General features: G+C 32.7%; 1 protein-coding gene across 4 annotated transcripts in view; it reads right to left on the reverse strand.

Moving 5' to 3' along the window:
• LOC135693748 (uncharacterized) overlaps positions 1-23312 on the reverse strand; it is a 63587-nt gene that overhangs the window by 34328 nt on the left and 5947 nt on the right. Inside the window, exons 7-29 of one of the 4 annotated variants that reach the window (XM_065212308.2) lie at positions 22928-23071; positions 22714-22782; positions 22097-22180; positions 21779-21838; positions 21036-21274; positions 19858-19918; positions 18787-18939; positions 18185-18397; positions 17247-17495; positions 16749-16862; positions 15821-15915; positions 15469-15571; positions 15102-15273; positions 14598-14734; positions 14212-14295; positions 14006-14062; positions 12962-13114; positions 12478-12558; positions 12215-12277; positions 11428-11544; positions 10790-10897; positions 8562-9527; positions 6765-7796 (exon numbers count right to left, since the gene is read on the reverse strand). In XM_065212308.2, coding sequence (XP_065068380.2) covers positions 7719-7796; positions 8562-9527; positions 10790-10897; positions 11428-11544; positions 12215-12277; positions 12478-12558; positions 12962-13114; positions 14006-14062; positions 14212-14295; positions 14598-14734; positions 15102-15273; positions 15469-15571; positions 15821-15915; positions 16749-16862; positions 17247-17495; positions 18185-18397; positions 18787-18939; positions 19858-19918; positions 21036-21274; positions 21779-21838; positions 22097-22180; positions 22714-22782; positions 22928-23071 — 3600 coding nt within the window. In that variant the 3' untranslated portion in view covers positions 6765-7718. Of the gene's footprint in view, positions 1-6764; positions 7797-7852; positions 8468-8561; positions 9528-10789; positions 10898-11427; positions 11545-12214; positions 12278-12477; positions 12559-12961; positions 13115-14005; positions 14063-14211; positions 14296-14597; positions 14735-15101; positions 15274-15468; positions 15572-15820; positions 15916-16748; positions 16863-17246; positions 17499-18184; positions 18398-18786; positions 18940-19857; positions 19919-21035; positions 21275-21778; positions 21839-22096; positions 22181-22713; positions 22783-22927; positions 23072-23312 lie in introns of those variants that run through there. The other 3 variants (XM_065212307.2, XM_089111284.1, XM_065212309.2) reach the window with 3 other exon arrangements.

Below are 23312 nucleotides of genomic sequence, written 5' to 3' on the forward strand. Positions count from 1 at the left end.
TGAGAAAGTCTAAAGAGAACCAAAATACAAAGATTCTAAGGGAGCTCTAAAAAAGAATCGAAAAAAATGTTAAAAACAGAGAGCTTCTGAAAAAAGACTGTCAAAGAATTAATACAGAGTTTCCAGATAACATATCACAGAAAAGTATTTACTAGAATAATAAATTGAGAAAGTCTAAAGAGAACCAAAAGACAAAGATTCTAAGGAAGCTCTAAAAAATAATCGATAAAAATGTTAAAAAAGAGAGCTTCTGAAAAAAGACTTCCAAAGAATTAAGACAGAGTTTCCAGAGAACCTATTGAAGAAAAGTATCTACTAGAATAATAAATTGAGAGAGTTATAAAAGAACCAGGAGAGGAAGATTCTAAGGGAGCTCTAAAAAATAATCAAAAATAAATGTTAAAAAAAGAGCTTCAGAAAAAGACTTCTAAAGAATTAATACAAAGTTTCCATGAAACATATCGAAGAATAGCAACTACTAGAATAATAAATTGAGAGAGTCAAATGAGAAGCAAAGGAGCAAGATTCTTAAGGAGGTCTAAAAAAATCGAAAAAATGATAAAAAAGAGAGCTTCTGAAAAAAAACTTCCAAAGAATTAATACAGAGTTTCCAGATAACATAACGAAGAAAAGTATTTACTAGAATAATAAATTGAGAGAGTTATAAAAGAACCAGGAGAGGAAGATTCTAAGGGAGCTCTAAAAAATAATCAAAAATAAATGTTAAAAAAAGAGCTTCAGAAAAAGACTTCTAAAGAATTAATACAAAGTTTCCATGAAACATATCGAAGAATAGCAACTACTAGAATAATAAATTGAGAGAGTCAAATGAGAAGCAAAGGAGCAAGATTCTTAAGGAGGTCTAAAAAAATCGAAAAAATGATAAAAAAGAGAGCTTCTGAAAAAAAACTTCCAAAGAATTAATACAGAGTTTCCAGATAACATAACGAAGAAAAGTATTTACTAGAATAATAAATTGAGAGAGTTATAAAAGAACCAGGAGAGGAAGATTCTAAGGGAGCTATAAAAAAAATCGATAGAGATGTTAAAAAAAGAGAGATTCTGTAAAAAGACTTCCAAAGTATTAATACAAAGTTTCCATGAAACATATCGAAGAATAGCAACTACTAGAATAATAAATTGAGAGAGTCAAATGAGAATTAAAGGAGTAAGATTCTTAAGGAGGTCTAAAAAAATCGAAAAAAGGATAAAAAAGAGAGCTTCTGAAAAAAGACTTCCAAAGAATTAATACAGATTTTCCAGAGAACATATCGCAGAAAAGTATTTACTGAATATTCAATTGAGAGATTCTAAAGAGAACCAAGAGACAAAGATTCTAAGGAAGTTTTAAAAAAAATCGAAAAAATGATAAAAAAGAGAGCTTCTGAAAAAAAACTTCCAAAGAATTAATACAGAGTTTCCAGATAACATATCGAAGAATAGCAACTACTAGAATAATAAATTGAGAGAGTCAAATGAGAAGCAAAGGAACAAGATTCTTAAGGAGGTCTAAAAAAATCGGAAAAAATGTTAAAAAAGAGAGCTTCTGAAAAAAGACTTGCAAAGAATTAATAGAGAGTTTCCAGATAACATATCAGAGAAAAGTATTTACTAGAATAATAAATTGAGAAAGTCTAAAGAGAACCAAAAGACAAAGATTCTAAGAAAGCTCTTATAAATAATCGATAGAAATGTTAAAAAAAGAGAGCTTCTGAAAAAAGACTTCCAAAGAATTAATACAGAGTTTACGGAGAACATATCGCAGAAAAGTATTTACTAGAATAATAAATTGAGAGAGTCAAATGAGAAGCAAAGGAGCAAGATTCTAAGGGAGCTCTAAAAAATAATCGAAAAAAATGTTAAAAACAGAGAGCTTCTGAAAAAAGACTGTCAAAGAATTAATACAGAGTTTCCAGAAAACATATCACAAAAAAATATTTACTAGAATAATAAATTGAGAAAGTCTAAAGAGAACCAAAAGACAAAGATTCTAAGGAAGCTCTAAAAAATAATCGATAAAAATGTTAAAAAAAGAGAGCTTCTGAAAAAAGACTTCCAAAGAATTAATACAGAGTTTCCAGATAACATAACGAAGAAAAGTATTTACTAGAATAATAAATTGAGAGAGTTATAAAAGAACCAGGAGAGGAAGATTCTAAGGGAGCTATAAAAAAAATCGATAAAAATTTTAAAAAAAGAGAGCTTCTGAAAAAAGACTTCCAAAGTATTAATACAGAGTTTCCAGAGAACATATCGAAGAAAAGTATTTACTAGAATAATAAATTGAGAGAGTTAGAAAAGAACCAGGAGAGGAAGATTCTAAGGGAGCTATAAAAAAAATCGGAAAAAATGTTAAAAAAGAGAGCTTCTGAAAAAAGACTTCCAAAGAATTACTACAGAGTTTCTAGAGAAAATATCGAAGAAAAGTATTTACTAGAATAATAAATTGAGAGAGTCAAATGAGAAGCAAAGGAGCAAGATTCTTAAGGAGGTCTAAAAAAATCGATAAAAATGATAAAAAAGAGAGCTTCTGAAAAAGGAATTCCGAAGAATTAATACAGAGTTTCCAGAGAACATATCGCAGAAAAGTATTTACTAGAATAATAAATTGAGAGAGTCAAATGAGAACCAAGAGAGCACGATTCTAAGGAAGCTCTAAAAAATAATCGATAAAAGTGATAAAAAAGATAGCTTCTGATAAAAGATTTCCAAAAAATTAATACAGAGTATCCAGAAAAAATATCGCAGAAAAGTATTTACTAGAATAATAAATTGAGAAAGTCTAAAGAGAACCAAAATACAAAGATTCTAAGGGAGCTCTAAAAAAGAATCGAAAAAAATGTTAAAAACAGAGAGCTTCTGAAAAAAGACTGTCAAAGAATTAATACAGAGTTTCCAGATAACATATCACAGAAAAGTATTTACTAGAATAATAAATTGAGAAAGTCTAAAGAGAACCAAAAGACAAAGATTCTAAGGAAGCTCTAAAAAATAATCGATAAAAATGTTAAAAAAGAGAGCTTCTGAAAAAAGACTTCCAAAGAATTAAGACAGAGTTTCCAGAGAACCTATTGAAGAAAAGTATCTACTAGAATAATAAATTGAGAGAGTTATAAAAGAACCAGGAGAGGAAGATTCTAAGGGAGCTCTAAAAAATAATCAAAAATAAATGTTAAAAAAAGAGCTTCAGAAAAAGACTTCTAAAGAATTAATACAAAGTTTCCATGAAACATATCGAAGAATAGCAACTACTAGAATAATAAATTGAGAGAGTCAAATGAGAAGCAAAGGAGCGAGATTCTTAAGGAGGTCTAAAAAAATCGAAAAAATGATAAAAAAGAGAGCTTCTGAAAAAAAACTTCCAAAGAATTAATACAGAGTTTCCAGATAACATAACGAAGAAAAGTATTTACTAGAATAATAAATTGAGAGAGTTATAAAAGAACCAGGAGAGGAAGATTCTAAGGGAGCTATAAAAAAAATCGATAGAGATGTTAAAAAAAGAGAGATTCTGTAAAAAGACTTCCAAAGTATTAATACAAAGTTTCCATGAAACATATCGAAGAATAGCAACTACTAGAATAATAAATTGAGAGAGTCAAATGAGAATTAAAGGAGTAAGATTCTTAAGGAGGTCTAAAAAAATCGAAAAAAGGATAAAAAAGAGAGCTTCTGAAAAAAGACTTCCAAAGAATTAATACAGATTTTCCAGAGAACATATCGCAGAAAAGTATTTACTGAATATTCAATTGAGAGATTCTAAAGAGAACCAAGAGACAAAGATTCTAAGGAAGTTTTAAAAAAAATCGAAAAAATGATAAAAAAGATAGCTTTTGAAAAAAAACTTCCAAGGAATTAATACAGATTTTCCAGAGAACATATCGCAGAAAAGTATTTACTGAATATTCAATTGAGAGATTCTAAAGAGAACCAAGAGACAAAGATTCTAAGGGAGCTCTAAAAAAATCGAAAAAATGATAAAAAAGAGAGCTTCTGAAAAAAAACTTCCAAAGAATTAATACAGATTTTCCAGAGAACATATCGCAGAAAAGTATTTACTGAATATTCAATTGAGAGATTCTAAAGAGAACCAAGAGACAAAGATTCTAAGGGAGCTCTAAAAAAAATCGAAAAAATGATAAAAAAGAGAGCTTCTGAAAAAAGACTTCCAAAGAATTAATACAGATTGTCCAGAGAACATATCGCAGAAAAGTATTTACTGAATATTCAATTGAGAGAGTCTAAAGAGAACCAAGAGACAAAGATTCTAAGGAAGCTTTATAAAAAATCGAAAAAATGATAAAAAAGAGAGCTTCTGAAAAAAGACTTCCAAAGAATTAATACAGAGTTTCCAGAATATATATCGCAGAAAAGTGTTACTAGAATAATAAATTGAGAGAGTCTAAAGAGAACCAAAAGAGAAAGATTCTAAGGGAGCTCTAAAAAAAATCGAAAAAAATGATAAAAAAGATAGCTTCTGAAAAAAGACTTCCAAAGAATTAATACAGATTTTCCAGAGAACATATCGAAGAAAAGTATTTAATAGAATAATAAATTGAGAGAGTTAAAAGAGAACCAAGAGAGGAAGATTCTAAGGGAGCTCTAGAAAATAATCGAAAATAAATGTTAAAAAAAAGAGCTTCAGAAAAAGACTTCTAAAGAATTAATACAAAGTTTCCATGAAACATATCGAAGAATAGCAACTACTAGAAGAATAAATTGAGAGAGTCAAATGAGAAGCAAAGGAGCAAGATTTTTAAGGAGGTCTAAAAAATCGAAAAAAGGATAAAAAAGAGAGCTTCTGAAAAAAGACTTCCAAAGAATGAATACAGAGTTTCCAGAGAACATATCGAAGAAAAGTATTTACTAGAATAATAAATTGAGAGAGTCTAAAGAGAACCAAAAGAGAAAGATTCTAAGGGAGCTCCAAAAAATAATCGAAAAAATGTAAAAAAAGAGAGCTTCTGAAAAAGACTTCCAAAGAATAAATACAAAGTTTTCAGAGAGCTTCTGAAAAAAGACTTCCAAAGAATTAACACAGAGTTTCCAGAGAACATATCACAGAAAAGTATTTACTAGAATAATAAATTGAGAGAGTCTAAGGAGAACCAAAAGACAAAGATTCTAAGGAAGCTCTAAAAAATAGTTGAAAAAAATGTTAAAAAAAGAGAGCTTCTGAAAAAAGAGAGCTTCAGAGTTTCCAGAGAACATATTGGAGAAAATTATCTACTAGAATAATAAATTGAGCGAGTTAAAAGAGAACCAAGAGAGTAAGATTCTAAGGGAGCTGAGGTAGAAGCAAAAGAGTGAGTTTTCAAAAGGAGCTTAGAAAGATTCTCAAGAAAGAGAGAGAGAGTAATAGGATTTAATGAGAGGTTTTAGTATGTTTTGGAGAGACAGAGAGATGTTCTACAGACTATATAAGGACAATTTGGGGAGAGAATCAAGAGAGTAAGATCTTGAAAGAAGTTTTCAAAGAGATCTGAGAGAGAGAGTGTAATGAGGAAGAAAGTGAACTTCAAGAGAGTGTTTCTTAAAGCATTGATAGAGATTTTCTTGAGAATTTATTGAAGGGAAGATTCTATGTAAAGAGTAATGAGATAGAGTGTACGGGAGAATCAAGAGATCAATTTTATAGAATTTTAAAGCTGGAGCTTTTGACATGATTAAATTTTTATGTAGAGTTAATGGAAGAGGAACCTCCCTATACTGCTTTTCAAGCATCAAAATTTTACACAATTCTTTATTTCAGGTCAAGCATAACAGGAAGGAATTTTTTTCTGAAACCTAGACAAACAAACAGGCTTCTCAATAAATACACTTGATGGAGCCTTATAATAAATAGAAGGCTGTAACAATCACTTTTGCAGAAAGCATTGTGAGCAAGAAGCATTACTTGGAAATGGATCAAAATGAAAACAGAGAGAAAAAATGAGGTTGATGGAATATATCCTGATGACAACATTCAGAAAAAGGATGCACATGTTTTACCTTTTTCTACAGACAAAACAGAGCATGAAATAAAAAGAGAACAAACTGCTTATAAACTGCTTGATTTTATTTGATCTATTTACAAACTTTTTATGTATATTTCGATTATTTTATATTATGTATTTGCATCAATTCAGTAGATAACCTAATTGGGGGGGTTGGTTCCTCCCATGTCACTAAACTTGATTCTCTGGACAATGGTGACCATCATTTTTACTCTTAGATGCAAGTGATAAGGATCACAGAGTAGAAAAAGTTCTTAGTAAAAGAAGGAGAGCCTTGATGCTCCAGACACCCTTTCTAGACTATAGGACATCTGACATATATAATAAGGCATAGATGATTAGATGATAAGACTCGGGTTTATTTTTACATAGAAATCCAAAAAAAGGATATCTAATGGAAAGGTTAAAAAAGATTCCAAAGTGTCAGAAGAAAGGGGAAAATCAATGTTTTACAACTAAACAAATCGTACCTCACGTAAAAATGGCACTTGGGAAATCAGTCAAGCAGCTTGATAATATGCTATCCTGAATTATTTTCAGCGAGCCGAGAGGCCTGATAAAATAAAAGGCTTTTGCTTCACTTATATTGTTGTCATTTTACGCAGCCCAGGAGGGTGGAAACTATTTCCATTTCCTTTTGATTGAAAGAAGCTTCTAGTTCTATCATCCAGTTTATTGTCCATCGTACAGTGTAAAACGGTATAATTACACTCGAAACGTATATTATACAATCCTAGATGTTACAAATAAGTATGTTTTCAGACTTACCTTCACATTTTAGATTTATTGCCATCATTTCAAAACATCATTTCATTTCACGTGGCCTACCGCCATTTTGTTTTCATTTCATAACAAGGAATGGAAACGAGGCTGGCTCGAAACCAGGAACAAAGACTTTCACAATAAAAGATTACGGTATTTCTTTTAAGAGAAAATTGTTATCAAAAGGGTTAGAGACAAAACTTGAAACAAAAATTGGAAGAAATCAAAATGATATTTTTATCACAAAAATAATTCGAAATAAGAAAGAATTTTGGGCCATTATTGAGTGAAAGATTTAATAAAGGAGTCTTTTATTCCTAAACCCTCCTAAACCAATGAGTTGAGAATAATTCGAAAGCCTAAATGCGAGCATTCAATTTCATTCGAAAGATAGAATTAGAAACAACAGCAAGATGCCTTAGAGCATCATGAATTGAATCGTAAGTAGGCATCTGTCACACAGGGAGCTCAAAGAGACATCAATTTTAAGATTGAAATACAAAAATAGAAATGTACGAACATAAAAAATCGGATCTGCTTCTCAAAGAAAGTTTTACAAACAAACTATAAGATCAATGTACAATTATGCCTTGAATTCTAAGAAAATTACCAGTTTTTACAGCGGCTATTTCAATTACGTACATTTTAATTTTCTATATCTATTTCTATAACAATAAAGCCATCCACATCAAAGAAGGATTCCTTTAGTTTTACAATCTCTTGATTGATAAATCTTGAAAAAGGACAAGTGATTTGAACCAGCATCTTGGCATCTTTTTGTAAGATTATTGACGAATATTATTTGTTATAGAAACAGTGAGCGTTTCGTCACTGTTTCTGTCTTCGAGTTTTTGCTCTCTGGCTTGAAGACCGGCGGTCAAAGAGAGCATACCCTTATTTGATGTGGATTTGCGAGAATATAACGAAGAATTCTGATTCTATAGTTACATATAGTGTTATCTAAATCCAGTTTGTGTCATCATCATCATCATCAAACAACGGCGGAGGGCTTCTACTGAATGCGGAAGGGCCAGGTTTCTGAAACAAAAACAGTTGCCAGTTTCAGACAGAATGCTTATCTATCTGTATTTGTATAAAAACATAAACTGACTCAAATTCCTATAGCTGATATCAACAAATTGGTGAAATCAATTAAATTGATGAGAAGTCGATAAGCCTGCTAAAACAAAGATTACAGCCTTGAGAAATCCATTCGGTTAAGCAATGTTTTGCAAATTATACTCCCTTCAAAAAACATAAAAAATAAAATATATAGGGGCTGCCAATAAATGAGAACAGTCAAGTTTGTTTCCGAGAACTTGTAGTAAACCTAAATATAAGTTTTCTTATGCAACCAAACCTAAACATAACTAAATACAACTATAAAATAACTACATATAACTGAATATAACTAAAAATAACTAAATGTAACTAAACCCAACTAAATATATCCATTGAGCAAAGGAAACGAAAAAGAACGGCCTAAAGCCCTGGCTTCATAATTATCCTTAGAAGACTAGACATAGTTATAGGGCCCCTTTATTTTTCAACATCTATCATACAGTGTCACAGTTGAAACCTGTATTGTCTTCTTAAAACTTTTAATTATTTAATAAAATTGCGAAGTAACAATACAAATATTCAGTGAAAAGAAAATAAGAAAGAAAAAAGGTACATTGCATCACCTATCACAATTTTCATGTCAACACCTGAATGAAACAACAACATTGGTTAATATTTAAAGGAAGTTTAAATAACACAAAGCATAAATAGTAAAATATGTACAGTAAATATAAACCTTACCTTTGAAGCAGACTTTGATTTGTTTGAAGTAAGGAAGTCCTCATCATCATCATCATTGTCATTTTCAAACAAACTAGTTGAACTCGATTCTGGTATTTTCTTTGGCACGCTACTGACTCCTTCATTTGTATTGGAATCTTTTCTCTCAATAACCTCATTTTCGGCGCCATTATCAGCAGCTGAAGGCTTTTCTACTTTATCTTCCAGCTGCTCGATTTGACTTTCTGTTTGATTGTCTCCAGAACTACTATCAATTGCATCTTCCTTGCTTTCCTGTTCAGCACTCTCAAGGTTGCTGGTCATGGCGACATCTGTGTTCGTTTTTGTATCATCAACATTGTCACTCTTAGTTTCGTCAGGGTCTTGACCTCCCTCTTCGCTATCTTCTTCATTTCCAGAAGCTTTTGCGGCTTCTTCTACATTCTCCTCAATCTCAGTACTAGTTACATCAATATTATCCTCCTCGTCACTTAAATCTTCGTCGTCTGAATACTGGCTCTCCCGTTGTACCGCATCACCGACGTTTTCCTGTCCAATTTCGTCCAATTGTGACACATTCTCTGCATCTCCCTCGTTTTCACTTGTTAATAGAACCACATCTTCTTTTTCTTCAACTTCTTCAGTGTCTGAATCCATATGCTCCTCTTCATCGTTCTTCTCATTACCACCTTTTTCGGTGCTCTTATCATCATGAGCATCGGCTGTCCTAGTCTCAGATTCTTCGTTATTCTCATCTTCATCTTCTTCCTCACTTTCATCCTTTTCACTACCTTCTTTCTCAGTCTCCACCTCTTCAAGTTCTGGCTTTTCAATTTTTTCTTTTTCACTTTCTTCTTTTTCAATATCTTCCTCTTCACTCTCTTCCTGACTTTCTTCGTCCGCACTTTCCTCCTCTTCACTTTCGTCTTCTTCACTTTGATCCTCATCATGACTTTTGCTATCTTCAGTCATTTTCAATGTGACGTCCTGTGAAAAAATGAAATTTCTATAGAACCAAACCATAAGCGAAAGAAAAAGTGTTTTTTTTGACAATACAAGATGATTCCAAATTAAGAAGGCACAACAATTTTGTGAAAGACCCAGTTCAAATAATCAATGAAGAAAAAATTGACGTAAGTCAAACTAGATCAAATCGTAAAGCCAAAACATTAAAATCCCTCACAATTACCAATTCTCACTCTATACAGGCTATTAAAATCTATTGACCCATAACAATCACAAAGCTGTTTTACTGCATTGGCTTGGTCTCAAAAAGAAGGCATAAAAATTAAGGGTACATTCAGTGTTCTCATTTTGCTTCATGTAAATTTCCTTAAACTCGCACGAAAATTTCCTCAGATTTCGGAAAATTTTTTTAGATTTACGAATCTGCCGTTTTTAAAAGATATCGTTAAAACAACTGTGACCATAAATTTTATTGTCAAATACAGTTATCTACATCAAATCACTCAGGAACTTTATTTGTCCGAAATCTAAGTTTGTTCAAAAGTTTTTTCGTCCAAAAGTTGTAAATTCTTAGAAAATAAGAAAAAACAAAAAGAAATGCATTGAATAATGCTCTTTCTTTATCTTGTAAACATAAATACTATAGTACATCGATACTTCTTATTTCTCGTCATAACTCTTTATGGTTCCGATAGCCTTCATGTAAAATCAACACTAGCAGCACATCATTCTGATCAAGGATCAGTGCTTTCTTCATCAATTCTGATATTTTCAATTTCTCTCATATCGTTTTTAAAAAGTTAAATACTTTTATCGGCAATCCAGCATTCTATCTTATTTTCTAAATTTTATTTGTTAGAAACAGTCTCCTTGTGTCAACGGAGAGGTACCATATTACAAAAAAGTACAATCGATTTGAGGTACAGTCGATTTGGGCATATGATAAAAAAAGAGTTTGTCTGAAAGATTTTTGTCTGAAACTCTCAAAAAAGTTTTTAAAGACCTATCTGATGACTCATATCCATCTCTTGCTTTACTTTTAATTCAATGTTGTGTTTAGTTAGAAATGTATAATTTCCCTTTATCATAGAAGAGTAATAAAAAAAATTCTCAAAATTTTCAAATTCCGTAAATTTCCTTAACAACTGAAAATCCATAAAAAGTTCTTCAAAAAGTAGAAAAATTTCCTCAGTTTAAGGAAATTTCCTTAAAAGTGAGAACACTGGGTACATTTAACATTCCATTGCACGTGTTAACGTCTTGTTGCTAAAGTTGTCACTTACTCTGATCGTCTGCAGTATTTCTGCCATGACACGCTTCCCCGTGTAATTCTCCTCAGCCTCAAATTCGCCTTTCAGCTTGAAGAAAACCGCATTCATGACTTTCTTTACCTAGAAAACAACAGCAAAGGTTTCAAAATACATCATAAAATTAAATACGTTATTCCTAATAGCTTGGTTGACTATCTAGAGAAAAATGGTCAGCTTGATTCTTAAAATTGACATTTAAAACCGAAATAAAGAAATGGGTGAAGAACAAAAATACAAACCGCAGTGGCAAGAAAGCATGGTGAAAGAAGGGTTGGAAATTGATTGGAAGTTTGGGTGAAAGATTAAAGACAAAGTAGAACTTCTGAATTTATGGAACTTCTCAAAAACTCATCCTAGACAGAAATACAAAATCAAAGCTTTGTTTAATATGAAGAATAATAAAAGAAAAGGTTGTGAAGAAAATGAGTCATTAAGACAATCCATAAATTGAAAGGTTTTACCTCAGGAAATGCTTAGGCCCCATGTTTGAAACATAAAGGATTCAATTTGAAGGTTTCTTGGTTGCTGACAGTCAATCTACAACCATGATTCAACTACCCAGCTGTTTACAAACAGAGTAAAACCCATCGAATTAAGTTTCTTATTCTAACCTCTTCTGCCACATTCGCTTGATTATCTTCAACATCTTCAGAGCTTTTGGATGGAATTTCAGACTTTCCTTTAAGATATCCACGCTCATACGAGTCTTTTTCTATAGATTCATTTTGCTAACAAAGAAATCAAATCAGATCATCACCTTACAAAAAATATTTCTTTCTAAGTATACATACTCAAATATTTTGTATTTAGAGGTATTGGTAAATATAAAAACTAAATATATTTTATACATAGTTATTTGTTTTATACATACTTTTTTGTTTAGCACCAAGTGTCAAGAAAATAATATGGATCTTTAAAACAACATTTTCAAAATACCCTTTAATATTTGTCTTCATTGGTGATAGGTAGCGATTAATAAGCAGTATATTTATATAAATGTAAATGCAATCGCAGCTACTGTTAATCGGTATGTAATGAAGTGCTATATGTCATTTAGGTAAAGCTGTACACAATTTTGGTGTAAAGAACAGGATGGTTCGCAACGTGGAGCCATCCTGTTCTACACAATAAATATACATACATATCTACTTAAAAAATTTTCAAATCAGCATGTTTGAATGTTACTTGAAGAATTTTTAAAAGTTTAATGAAAATTTGTGTTTAAATGTTATTGATACAACCAAATACAAAAGAAACGAACAACATATAAATATTATATGTAAAAGGGTAGGTATGTATTACAAATCTTGAAAGTATAAAGAAGCGATGAAAGTCGGATATTCGTCGATCATAATACTAAAACACGATCATATTATTCTTAAGCTATTTTCAACTCACTTCCATAAGATGTTTTAGCTTCCTTTTCAGATCCTCTACTTGGTTATCTGCTTTATTGAAGGACTGAGTAAAAAAAAGTAATTATATGCCAGAAGGTTCTAAAAACATAGCAAAATTTTGAGGCAATCGTCAATTACTGCGAAAAATATGCATGTTTATAATGAGTCAATACAAGGTCATTTTTAGTCCGAAACACAAGATTAAAATGACGAGCTGCTTCCAGAGGGACTTAAAAATAACAAGTGTGCAAAACTGAACTCTACCTCTTGTTTAGCCGCTTCCAGATCTTCAACAAGCCTTTCAAGTTCACTGTTTCTTTCTTCAAGTGAGGTTAGCTTGCTCAGCTTCAAAGCAAATGAAGTTCTGAGGTTAGATTTAAAAAAGTGGCAAGCAAAAATAAAGGAAGTTTTAGCAAATAAAATGTACAAACAGGATCATAGAAGGAGCTCTTAACCTGAGTCTAATTTAAAAAATGTGTTCAGAAATTCAGAATGCTTATTTTCATAAAAAGTTTATTACATCATAGAGCATCTAACTACTCGATTACATTTACAATAACAAGATTACGACAAAGTAAGCGACAGGACGATACCACCAGGGTGTTAACGTGCACCTTTCCCTAACGGCCAAAAGGGCGATATATTTTAAGTGGTTCCAAAGCAATGATAATGAAATCCACAATAATCTACTAAAGTGGATTAATGCTTTTAGAAAATATCACCAAAGAATTCATGCTGTTCAAATAACCTTTTCTGCCATGTGTGAATGCTCCAATCTCAGTTTGTCCCGATCGGCACTAACTTCTTGGCATTTTTCCTCTAATTTCTCTTCAACATCCTTTACAGCCTTTTTTAGATGCTCTTGATGCCTTGCCTCTAATTCCGCTTCCAAAGCTGCTATCTGTAAATAAAACAGTTGTTTTCTTCAAAAATCCTGTTGTCTTTAAAGATATTTTCTCCAAAGAAAACGTCCGGCTTTATCTGACACCCTGCATATTTGTTTCACATTGAATTGTACAGATGAATTATGTTTTCTTTCCTTTTAAACATGGGTGTTGCTTTACATTTGCTAAGCCTATACAAGCGATAGATATAATGAAAACATTTTTTTATATTCTTCTTCTTACAACAGTAACCTCACTTCACAGGTAGTTACTATCGGCTTGCCTGGTGACAAGTTTACTAATTTTACAAAAGTTTAAACATGTAAAAAAATCATAGGAGTTTTTAGTATCTTTAGAAGGGGAACAGTTCAGGGTTTGTCCAAGTCTTATTGCGCATACAGAATATATAATAAGGTGTGCGTATAATTATTGCCGAAGTTGGCGTACTAGATGAAAGTCTAATAGCTAAAAAGAAGCCAATTGAGGCAAATTATCTATAAAGAGTGGTATAAAATGAATATATGGTAAAATGCTAACAAATGTTTAAGATATAATATTCTAACTAAAACCTAACCCAGCAATAACCATTTTACACAATCTACAGTCACATTCTACAGGGTGTGTTTTTAATCCTTTTTTAAAGGATGCTAATGATAGAATACTTAACTTGATTCTTGACAAGCAGATAGCTAACACAGTCATGTGAGAAAAAGAAAAACCACAACATATTCTTACGAGATATGTCGCTTAGAAAGCCTGGCTAGCTTATTTGCGTTGAGAATTTGTGGATTAGAGAATTTGAATTTTTGTTAGTCAATGAAAAATTTCCAGAAAAATTCAAGTTAGGCCAACTTAACCCGCCATATGTAGAAAAACCGCATAAAAAATATTAGATATTGAGTGCTCACCTTTTCATTTTCTAACGATCCTTTCTTATAACGCTGCTTCAATGAATTCAGCTCTTCCTGTAAAATTAACGATACATAGAAAGCTTCTTTAAAGCAAAAATCAAGGTGACAATTTTCTTTTTGATCGGTCATAAAACATTCAGATCTGAAGCAGCAAATAATATCAAATAAAAGCTTAAAAGATTATAAGATACAAACGTTAATACCTCGTGCGAATTTTTCAGGTCTTCAATCTCTTCTTCGAATTTCTTTCGATCCGACTGCTGTTTTTTCTTTCTTTCATTCACGGCCTGGATTATAAAGAAATATTAAAAATTTGATACAGGGAAACGTTAGAATCAAAATAGAAAAATCAATCATCTAAAATGATGCGTAAATCAAATACAATTGGAGATTTCACCATGTATATCTATTTGAAAGTCTATTTCAAAGAGCAGCGTTTTTCAGTGAAAATTTGCAACAAAATTTAAGACCGATATTCCTATCTTTTCAATTTGGGTAACATCATATAAATAAAGTATAAATAAATCATTGAGTCATTTCTTTAAAAACAAGATATATTAAAAAATTGATTTCCATTATGCATACAGACCTTTTCGAGACTTTCTTTTTCTTGCTTCATTTCCTGAAGTTCTTCATCCAAATGATCTAATTTATTTTTTAGCTTCTTTTTCTCCTGTTTCTCGTCTTTATATTTATTTTTTAACTGTTCCAATTCTTCTTTATGATCTAAACAAAAAAATTGATGTGACATGAAAAACCATACGAATCTACAGATTTTTCTGTCAAGTGCAGCCAAAATGCACGAAATAAAATTTTAAATATCGATGAAGAACTGATTTATATTATCTCAAATGCAATGAAAAGAACCGAAATTTCTCAATAATACAAAATACCATTTTCAATAAAGTAACAAGGTGCTAAATTTTCTGCAAAATGTAACAAAAGTTTCAAAGAAACTAGATTGAAAAAAATCTAAATACTAGAAAAAAGATCGATCAATAATACTTCTCCAATAATATCACGTTGTTAACAGACGAAATTTTCATCAGAAATTACAAGAAAAAATATAAGAAAAAGAAAATGAAAAGCTAACCTGAAGCATTTGAACTAGCAGACTCTAGTTTCTCTCTTGCAGAATCCCTTTCATCTTTCAAACTTTGTATTTTTGCCTTCAGTTCGTCCTCTTTGTTGCTTGCTTCATCGCATCTCCCCACAAGACCGGATATCTCTGCTTTTAGTGACGTAATTTGGGTTGTCAGGGACATCTAGTAAATGCCATAGGAAAATCGGGTTAGATTTCTTTAAGGCTGATAAAATTTTGTGATTACAGAAATATGTTTACCACATAATATGTGTTTCTTTGGCACTGAGCCCCGTCAGACAAATCCATTGTCATTCATGCTTGCCTTCTCTAACTAAATGGAAGAAGTTACAATACGGCATCATTTTGAAAGGCTTACATTTTCTTGCTCCAGCGTGCCGATTTTTGTCATTGCATGTGTTGCATTAGATTTAATTGAATCAGCTCTTTCCTCCATCAGTTGATTGCTACGCTCCAGGAAGCTGTAATATATCGAGGTTATACAATGAGTGAAAGAGACTTTAGATGGAAACAATGAATTTTTATTACAACATCTTGTAGCGTGCGTTAGTCTGAGACAACGCTCAAAATTGTCATCAACAGTACTTCTAGACAAAATGGCAAAGCTTTGCTCTCGTATTCACCACAGAAACAGGAAAAGAGCAAAACATTTTGGCATTTTCTTTCTGGAAGACAAAAGCAACCGCACGGAAAGGGCACTAATAAAATACCTCTGATTCTTCAGTAACATGTCGGAAATTCTTTCGTTTAAACCCTCAATTTTCTTTGTCTTTTCGGTACATTCCTTCTTCAATTTTTCATTTTCCTGAAAGAACAGTAATTAGAAACTTTACCCTTGACAAATTTTAAAATCCACTACTCAACAACCTCTGAAAAGGCTCTTCGTGACAATCTAAAGATTCATAATCAACTTAAAAATGTTTTTAACAAGTGTGGCAAAGAAAAAGCTCGCAAACATGATGGTGTTTTTCATTTAAAAATGCCATAGAACACGTTGTTAAGATCAGAATTACATAGAAATGCTGAATTAAATTCTGAGAGTAGTATGTAACGCTTCAAATAATTGTTTAGGGAAGGACTTCGAGAGTTGAGACTAACCTCTTGTTTTCTGCAATATATTTAATGTTTTCCGCCAAATATTCAGTTACGGCGAATTCTCGAATTAATTACGCGGGGTCGTCAAATCGAACCTTTTTGTATAGGCGCTTATAAAACTATCTGAAAGTCGCTAAACATAAAGCTCGTGATCAAAGCTTTACATTTTTTCAAGTTTGTTTTGAGAAACGAAACTTGCAAATCCATTGTGACGACAAAAACATTGTGAAAAAGCTTCGTTTATTTGAGCTTTTCGATTTCTGTCTAATCTGATTTATCATGGACTAAAATCGTGTATTTTAAAATAGGATCTTATTCAGAGGAAAAGGACAGGACAAGTGGGGACAATTCGCATCGTAATATAAATTCATTCTATTTCTATCTTGCAAAAAAGTACAATTAAAGATAAAGATTCATTATTCCTTCAGCCCTGATTAACAATCTCTATTTTGAAACATGTAAATAATTCAGCAATTAAAAGGTTTTCTTTTTCTAAATAAAAAAGTAGTTAGATTATTGAATCAAAATAACTGCAACCCAAACCTGTAATATTCTGTTGATATTGGATGCGAGCACAGATGCTTCCATTTCGTTGCCACTTGCTATCATTGGCCTAGCTACCTCTTGCCTGTAATTTACTTTCTCTAATCGATCGACCTATGAATAAGTTATTTAATAATTTCAAACCTTTAGCATCAAACCTGTTGTCAGTTGTGGTTTTAGGATCACAGTTGATAATCACCGCAATCACTTCTGCAAATGCAGTTGATTTTAAATGATCAAACAAAAATCATTTGCAAATAAAATTGATAACATATTCAAGTATGTAAATTCGAATTAAAATTCCGGCAGAAAAAAAGGAGAATCTTGTACACAAATTTTCTCACAAAATTTTTTCGCATCTTAATAAAGTTTTAAAGGGGTGATAGGGTGCTAATCTTCGAAAGTGCATGACAGTATCTGTGTCTCAGGAATGGCCTTCTCAGAGCTCTCGACAACAACAAAAAGACGCGAATGTTTCTAGACTCAAAACAATCGTACCTTGTGAATCAAGTCATCGACCCTTTCGGTCACCCTAGTAACTGCTGACTTAATTTCGCCGTGGTGAATTTTGCTTTCAGAAATCAATAGATTTAAATCGTTAGAAGACTGCGCACTACTAGTTGGCATCGTCTGCATTTGAGGCATCGTCTGCATAGGAGGCATCGTCTGCATTGGAGGCATCGTCTGCATTGGAGGCATCGTCTGCATAAATGGCATCGGTTGTACCCCATACATTTGGTGTGGCTGCTGCTAAAAATGAAACGCTCAATAAAGCCAGGATTTTTGACTAAGCATACAATTCTATGCTTTATCTGTAAGATTTGTTTAAAAACATACACAAAAGAATCCCAAATTCAAAGGAATATGAGTAGCTTTAAAATGCAACGTTTCAGAAGTTGTTATTGCAGAAAGTAATTTTTGGCAGTCGTTTTTAGCATGGTTCGTATGTACTTCGTATATACCTACTCCGTATATTACGTATCTTTTTGCAAGTAAATTTCGCTCATAATGTCTAAGGAGCACAGAAACTGACTTGAAAGTTATCTTATAAAAACAAGCAAAGAACAGGTAATATCAATCGATAATATTTTGTAGTGCCAAATTCTGCAAATTCAAAATTATAAAAAAGTTCAATGGTTTTGCACGGCTGGTTTGCCTTTGTTTGTAATTTTTAATCTCATTTAGTTCTAGTCCAAATAAGCCCATGTTTGCAATTTGAAAATAATTTTGAATTTTCGAAGTTTTTTTATGGCCTCTTACAAAGCAGTCAATGACTGATAGGGCTGACATGACATTCATCATACGAGTTCAAACATAATTGGAGACAATATTGGGTAAATATACATCTACAGTTTGCTATGCAACTGTAGTTTGCTTCCAACAAGCACAGAGTTGTACTTTGTAGCATTGAAAGAAGTCATATAGATGATCCTTACTTGGTAAATCGCAAGAGGTTGATTCAGCTGCTGATGCGGAGAAGCACTGTAGCTTGCTGAATCGTGATGATGGGATCCAGTGCGTGGGTGGCTGTAGCTATCATTTGGGTTCCTTGGATTCGAGGCTGCATGTTCTGGTCGAGGCTTCAATACCGGTTTTGGGGTGGGTTCAGATTGAGTCTCGTTCTCATGCTTTTTCGTTTCCTCTTTTGTCTTAGATCGAACAAAACGCTATGTACACACACGGCTATTGGACATTGTCAAATGGAAATGAAAAACTTGAAGGGAAAAATTAAGCCAAAGTGACATAAAGCTGCAACTGCATAAATAATTCGTAAAGAGTCCAATGTTTTCTCATCCAAATAAGAAACTATTTAAAAATATCAAACTTTTTCGATAGTTTCCAAATTTCCTTACCAGCCAACTGGACAACTGAGCAGGTTCACAAAATAAAAAACTAATCATATGAATTCCAAAGATTCTTGAAAGCCAGCGTTCTGAAAGCATCTGTTAAATAATGGCAAATACTGACTAAATGAGTTTTTAAAAGCTGGTAAAAATGGGAATATAGAAACAATAATACAAATCATAACTTGACTCACAGTCTGCTGTTCGTTATTTTGCGCTTCCGTTGTGACCTCCACAGTCTCGTGATCCCACTCTCCAGAGGCGGCTTGCGGCGAGCCAACCATTGCTTTTCCCATTTTTGACATTCGAGCGAGCAAATCCGCTCTACCGCTAGGCCTCTCTAAAGACTAATGCAATAGACAAACATTTGTATTCACTATTTATAAATATCCACAATCCAAAGAGCTCTATTAGACCCCCGCTCTATTAAGCATCCTCTCAATTAAGCCCCCCCCCCCTTACCAAGCCAAAATTAGAAACATGCCCCCTCTCTATTAAGCTCCCCTTTTAGGTCCTAATGTCAAACAAAGAAAACATGGGCATTGAGTGGGTCTCTTGACGAGTCTTACATTAAATAAGGCCCATGCAGAGATTTCCTTGTGCACCTTAGAGGTTAAGAGGATACTGATGTTGTTTCTTTCGAAGAAATCCCAGAACAATGTCGCATTTCTATTATATGTTTTATTTTGAATAATTAATAAGCCCCCCTCTCTTTTAAGCCCTCCCTTTAGGACTGAAAAGGTAAATAAGCCCCCCCCCTCGGGGGCTTAATAGAGTTTTTACGGTATATCAAATGAAATTCAAATAACGTTATTCAAAACAGGGTGCGAAACATAATTCAAAATAGATTCAAAATATAAATCTTTTTTCCTGTTTAGTTTTTTCACACTTTTAAAAGCACAGTTCTACAAAACATGCTTAAATTTAATATCATAGACGCATACATGCACAGTACACGAATAATACACGCATAAATTTAAACCAGTTTCGCCAACTTCTTACAAAATATCTATGCTATTTTTTTAAATAATCAGTTGAAGCCAAAAATGGTAAAAAATGCAAGAGATATCGGAAAAACACTTTTAAAGCTTTTGAGCGTTTAAAAGTAAATGTTATTAATTTTGTTGAGATGAACACAACCAGGCACAAAATGGGGATTGCGAATTCTCTATTGATAAAGAGATCTGGTAAATACATGCAAAATAGAACTTTGGGCAAAATGGAACTCCTGTTCTGGAAAAAAGTATGGAAAAAATGAAAAATACCTTTGATAGTTGTTCGGTCAGAGAATGTGTTCGTCTTTTTGATTCGTCGGTATGGAGATCACTGAAACAAAAAAGGTGATTGATGGATCAGCGCTGACTTGTAAAATCAAAGGAGAAACTCTAGTACGACAAAACCTGATAAACAAAGTAAGAAGTTAGAATTTCATGCAACAAATCTAGTGAAAAATCTAAAGAAAACTGTTATACGACTTAAGGGACTGGCAAAAACAGAGAAAAAGCGTCCATGCGATTTATCTGACTAACAACAAAATCAGTCGAAAATCTCTCAAGACTAATTTGACATGCAAAATCAAAGGGACTTGTTTTAAAGTTGTTAATCTAGCATGCAAATCCCGATCAGGTGAAGTGAACCAACGGTTCCTGTTAGTGAATCTTCGTTAGCGAGCATTGTTAACGAATGAATCACTTGTTGCTTGTTAAGGTCTTACAGTTGACTGCCCGCTATCTCGTACATTCGCTTGCTTGGACCCTTTTCTGTTTTCCATGGAGGAAGAATGACCGTGAACTCGAACTATACAGGTTTTCTGCTAAACTGGATAAAAGAACAAGCCAAAAATATGTTCAAATGATTATCTTGTGAACTTGTGAACTTCACGGAAAATAGATATAGGGGACCTACAAGGAAATGCTCAGGAAACCTCGAGCTCAGCACAAATGCAAATGATTTGTTGAACGTTGAAGATGAATTAACAACAACAGCAACTTTAAAAGCAGAAAATATATAAGTGGTAAACCCTGGGGTGATGAGATCTTAGAGGACAATGATAATATCATTTATGGTGACCCTAAAGCAAGACATGCAGGAGATGAATTTAGAAATGATATTTAACAGACAGGGATATGCTATTATGTCAGCATTATCTTATATCAGTGTATTGTTAAACAGACAAACAGAACTGAGCGACTTTGTACTTTATTCAGTGCTTTGCAATCAACTTAAAACATAAAAAATTTTTGACTTTCATAGGACAGCCTGTATTTCAAACATCAGCCTCATCGACTAAATTTCAGTTTCCTTGCGAGTTCGAGATAGCGGACGTCAACTGTAAATTCTTTTCCTCAGGTATAGAGTTTTGCCTGGAAGATACTTATCATTCAAAGATATGAAAATGGCTTTGAAAAATCGAACATTTTAAAAACTGAGAAACAAGTCATACCCAGGTAACGAAGCCTGCCCTTCAATATTCGATTTAGCTGAATCAGAATGTGGGATATTCTTTGAGCTCGTCTCCTCTCTTTCAGACACTTTCTGATCACTGATAACTGGCAATTCTTGCTTTGTGTCGCTACTTGATGTTGATTTTGTGGCCTGAGTACTGGATGCAGAGCTTGTAGTACCTTCACTCGAAGAGGAATCTTGTCTTGCAAAATTTGGATCAGGGTTCGCAAATTTCGCCTGATGAAGATAAAATATTTCGAATAAATACCTCTTATAAACAGATTTGTAAAGTGCATTTTACAAACTGGCATGGAATGGAGGGAAAAGTTTATTTGTAACTAGAGTATAGGTTTCGTCAAACACACCTCAGACACCCAAACGCTTTTTGCTATTTTCCACGTTTGGTAATTAGGATGAAAACTTCCAGTTTATGTGTTTGTTCTCAAAATTCCGCCCATGTCAAACTTACTCTATTATGAAGATGCCTGGTTTAAAAGAAGAGATGTTCAAGTGTTTATTCAATAAATACTCGAGAGGTTTACAAATTTTAAACCAGGAAATAAGTACTGTTTCTTGTCGAACCAGAATTTTAGAAAAAAAATATAATTCACGTAAATGCTTTGAACAAACATTACTTGACTACACTTAGTTTTCAAGGGAGTGCATCCCTGAAAAAGGTTCATGTTTTAATTTTGTTAAAAAGATATCTAAATTTACGAAACAAAACACAAAAAAGCTCACCCTTGTGACATCAATCTCAAATATAAGAGTTGCATTCGGAGGTATTCTGTCCCCGATCGCCTAGAATTGTAGAATTGATACAAAACATAGTAAGATAACTTTTTTTAAATTCAAATGTATTGCTTTGTGCATAAAACTGATTTGAAGAGAGATTTTTGGGAGTTAATTAACCGATAGCAAGTAGTTACAAACCGGAGAAGGTCTCAAAGAGGTCAAGAAAGAGCTCTTAAGGCTTTTGAATGGCCAAACTATCGAAACAATCGAAATATCATCGCAGCCTAGTAAAATACAGATAAAAGCGCTGGAATGAGAACACACCTTTGATCCATAAGCTAAGCCAGGTGGAATGATAAGAAGTCTTTTTCCAGCCTTTTTCATTCCAAGAATTCCTTCCTCCCAGCCCTAGGAGCAAACAACTGGATTTCAAAGATTTTTGGTTAATATGTTAGACAGGTTTTAGGTGGACAATTTATTTTCTCATCTTTTCTCCTTTTTGGTTTTAATTTGGTGTTTTACAGCTGATAAATTCAACTGCTTGGGATTCGGAAATTTGCATGAAATACAATCGAACAAAAAAGGCATAAAACTTATACTCTTATAAGCGAAATACAAAATTCATTTAAGCCAGAGAAAAATAAAAAAATGCTATCCTTAATCAACGTCCATAATATTTATTTCCAGGTGAAATTTTCTGATACATTTTTCGCTTGAAATCTAGAAACAATTTATCTACAAGGCAATAAAGAGATATGTTATAGACAAAGATCCGAAAAAGAATAACATTCTACATTGCATAAAAATTAGTTTATTCAAGAAAACTTTAAAAAATATAGCTTGATGTCAATTATCCATACGGGATAAGAATAATTTTATTAAATCATGTAATACCACAAATCAAAAGATAACAAAGATTGTTAAACTTGATATGAAAATACCTTGATTACTTTTCCTTTTCCCACTTTCATCTTATACAGTTTACCACCTTCTCTGTTTGACTCGAAAATCTAAAGTTTAAAGAGATGAAAGTTAAGATCAAGTAGAGTTACTTTTGTCAGCAGAGAGAATATCCTAAACTCTATATAGCTTTTGAATGGGTTTAAAGACACCATAAGCAGCCTATGAACATAAAAAAAGCCGGGAAGATGTTACCTTGCCAAATGATTGATTGGTATATAGATATCCTGTATACTGTAGCTCTACAGAATCACCCTTTGCTATAGGTTGTCCTTCTCCAACCACAAGATCTTGGCTCAACAGACCAACCGGTGAACAGTTGAACTTGGCAAGTGCAACCTATAGACAGAGATGTAGATCAATTGGATGCTGCAAATTTATAAGATTTACACAGAGTTAATGAACTCTCTCTGAAAACATTGCTCTGAAGTTTCAGCACTGATTCAGAGGAATTAGATGGCCAAGAATGGACTAGAATTACAAGGCTAAAACACTGCATAGGTAAAGTATGGAAACATTCTCAAACAGAGCAGTATGCCTACATAATCAGTGATCAAAAAAGCAAACATACTTCATCATT

Source organism: Rhopilema esculentum, chromosome 11 (assembly GCF_057945365.1).
Source record: "Rhopilema esculentum isolate cy_ngs chromosome 11, ASM5794536v1, whole genome shotgun sequence".
NCBI lineage: Eukaryota > Metazoa > Cnidaria > Scyphozoa > Rhizostomeae > Rhizostomatidae > Rhopilema > Rhopilema esculentum.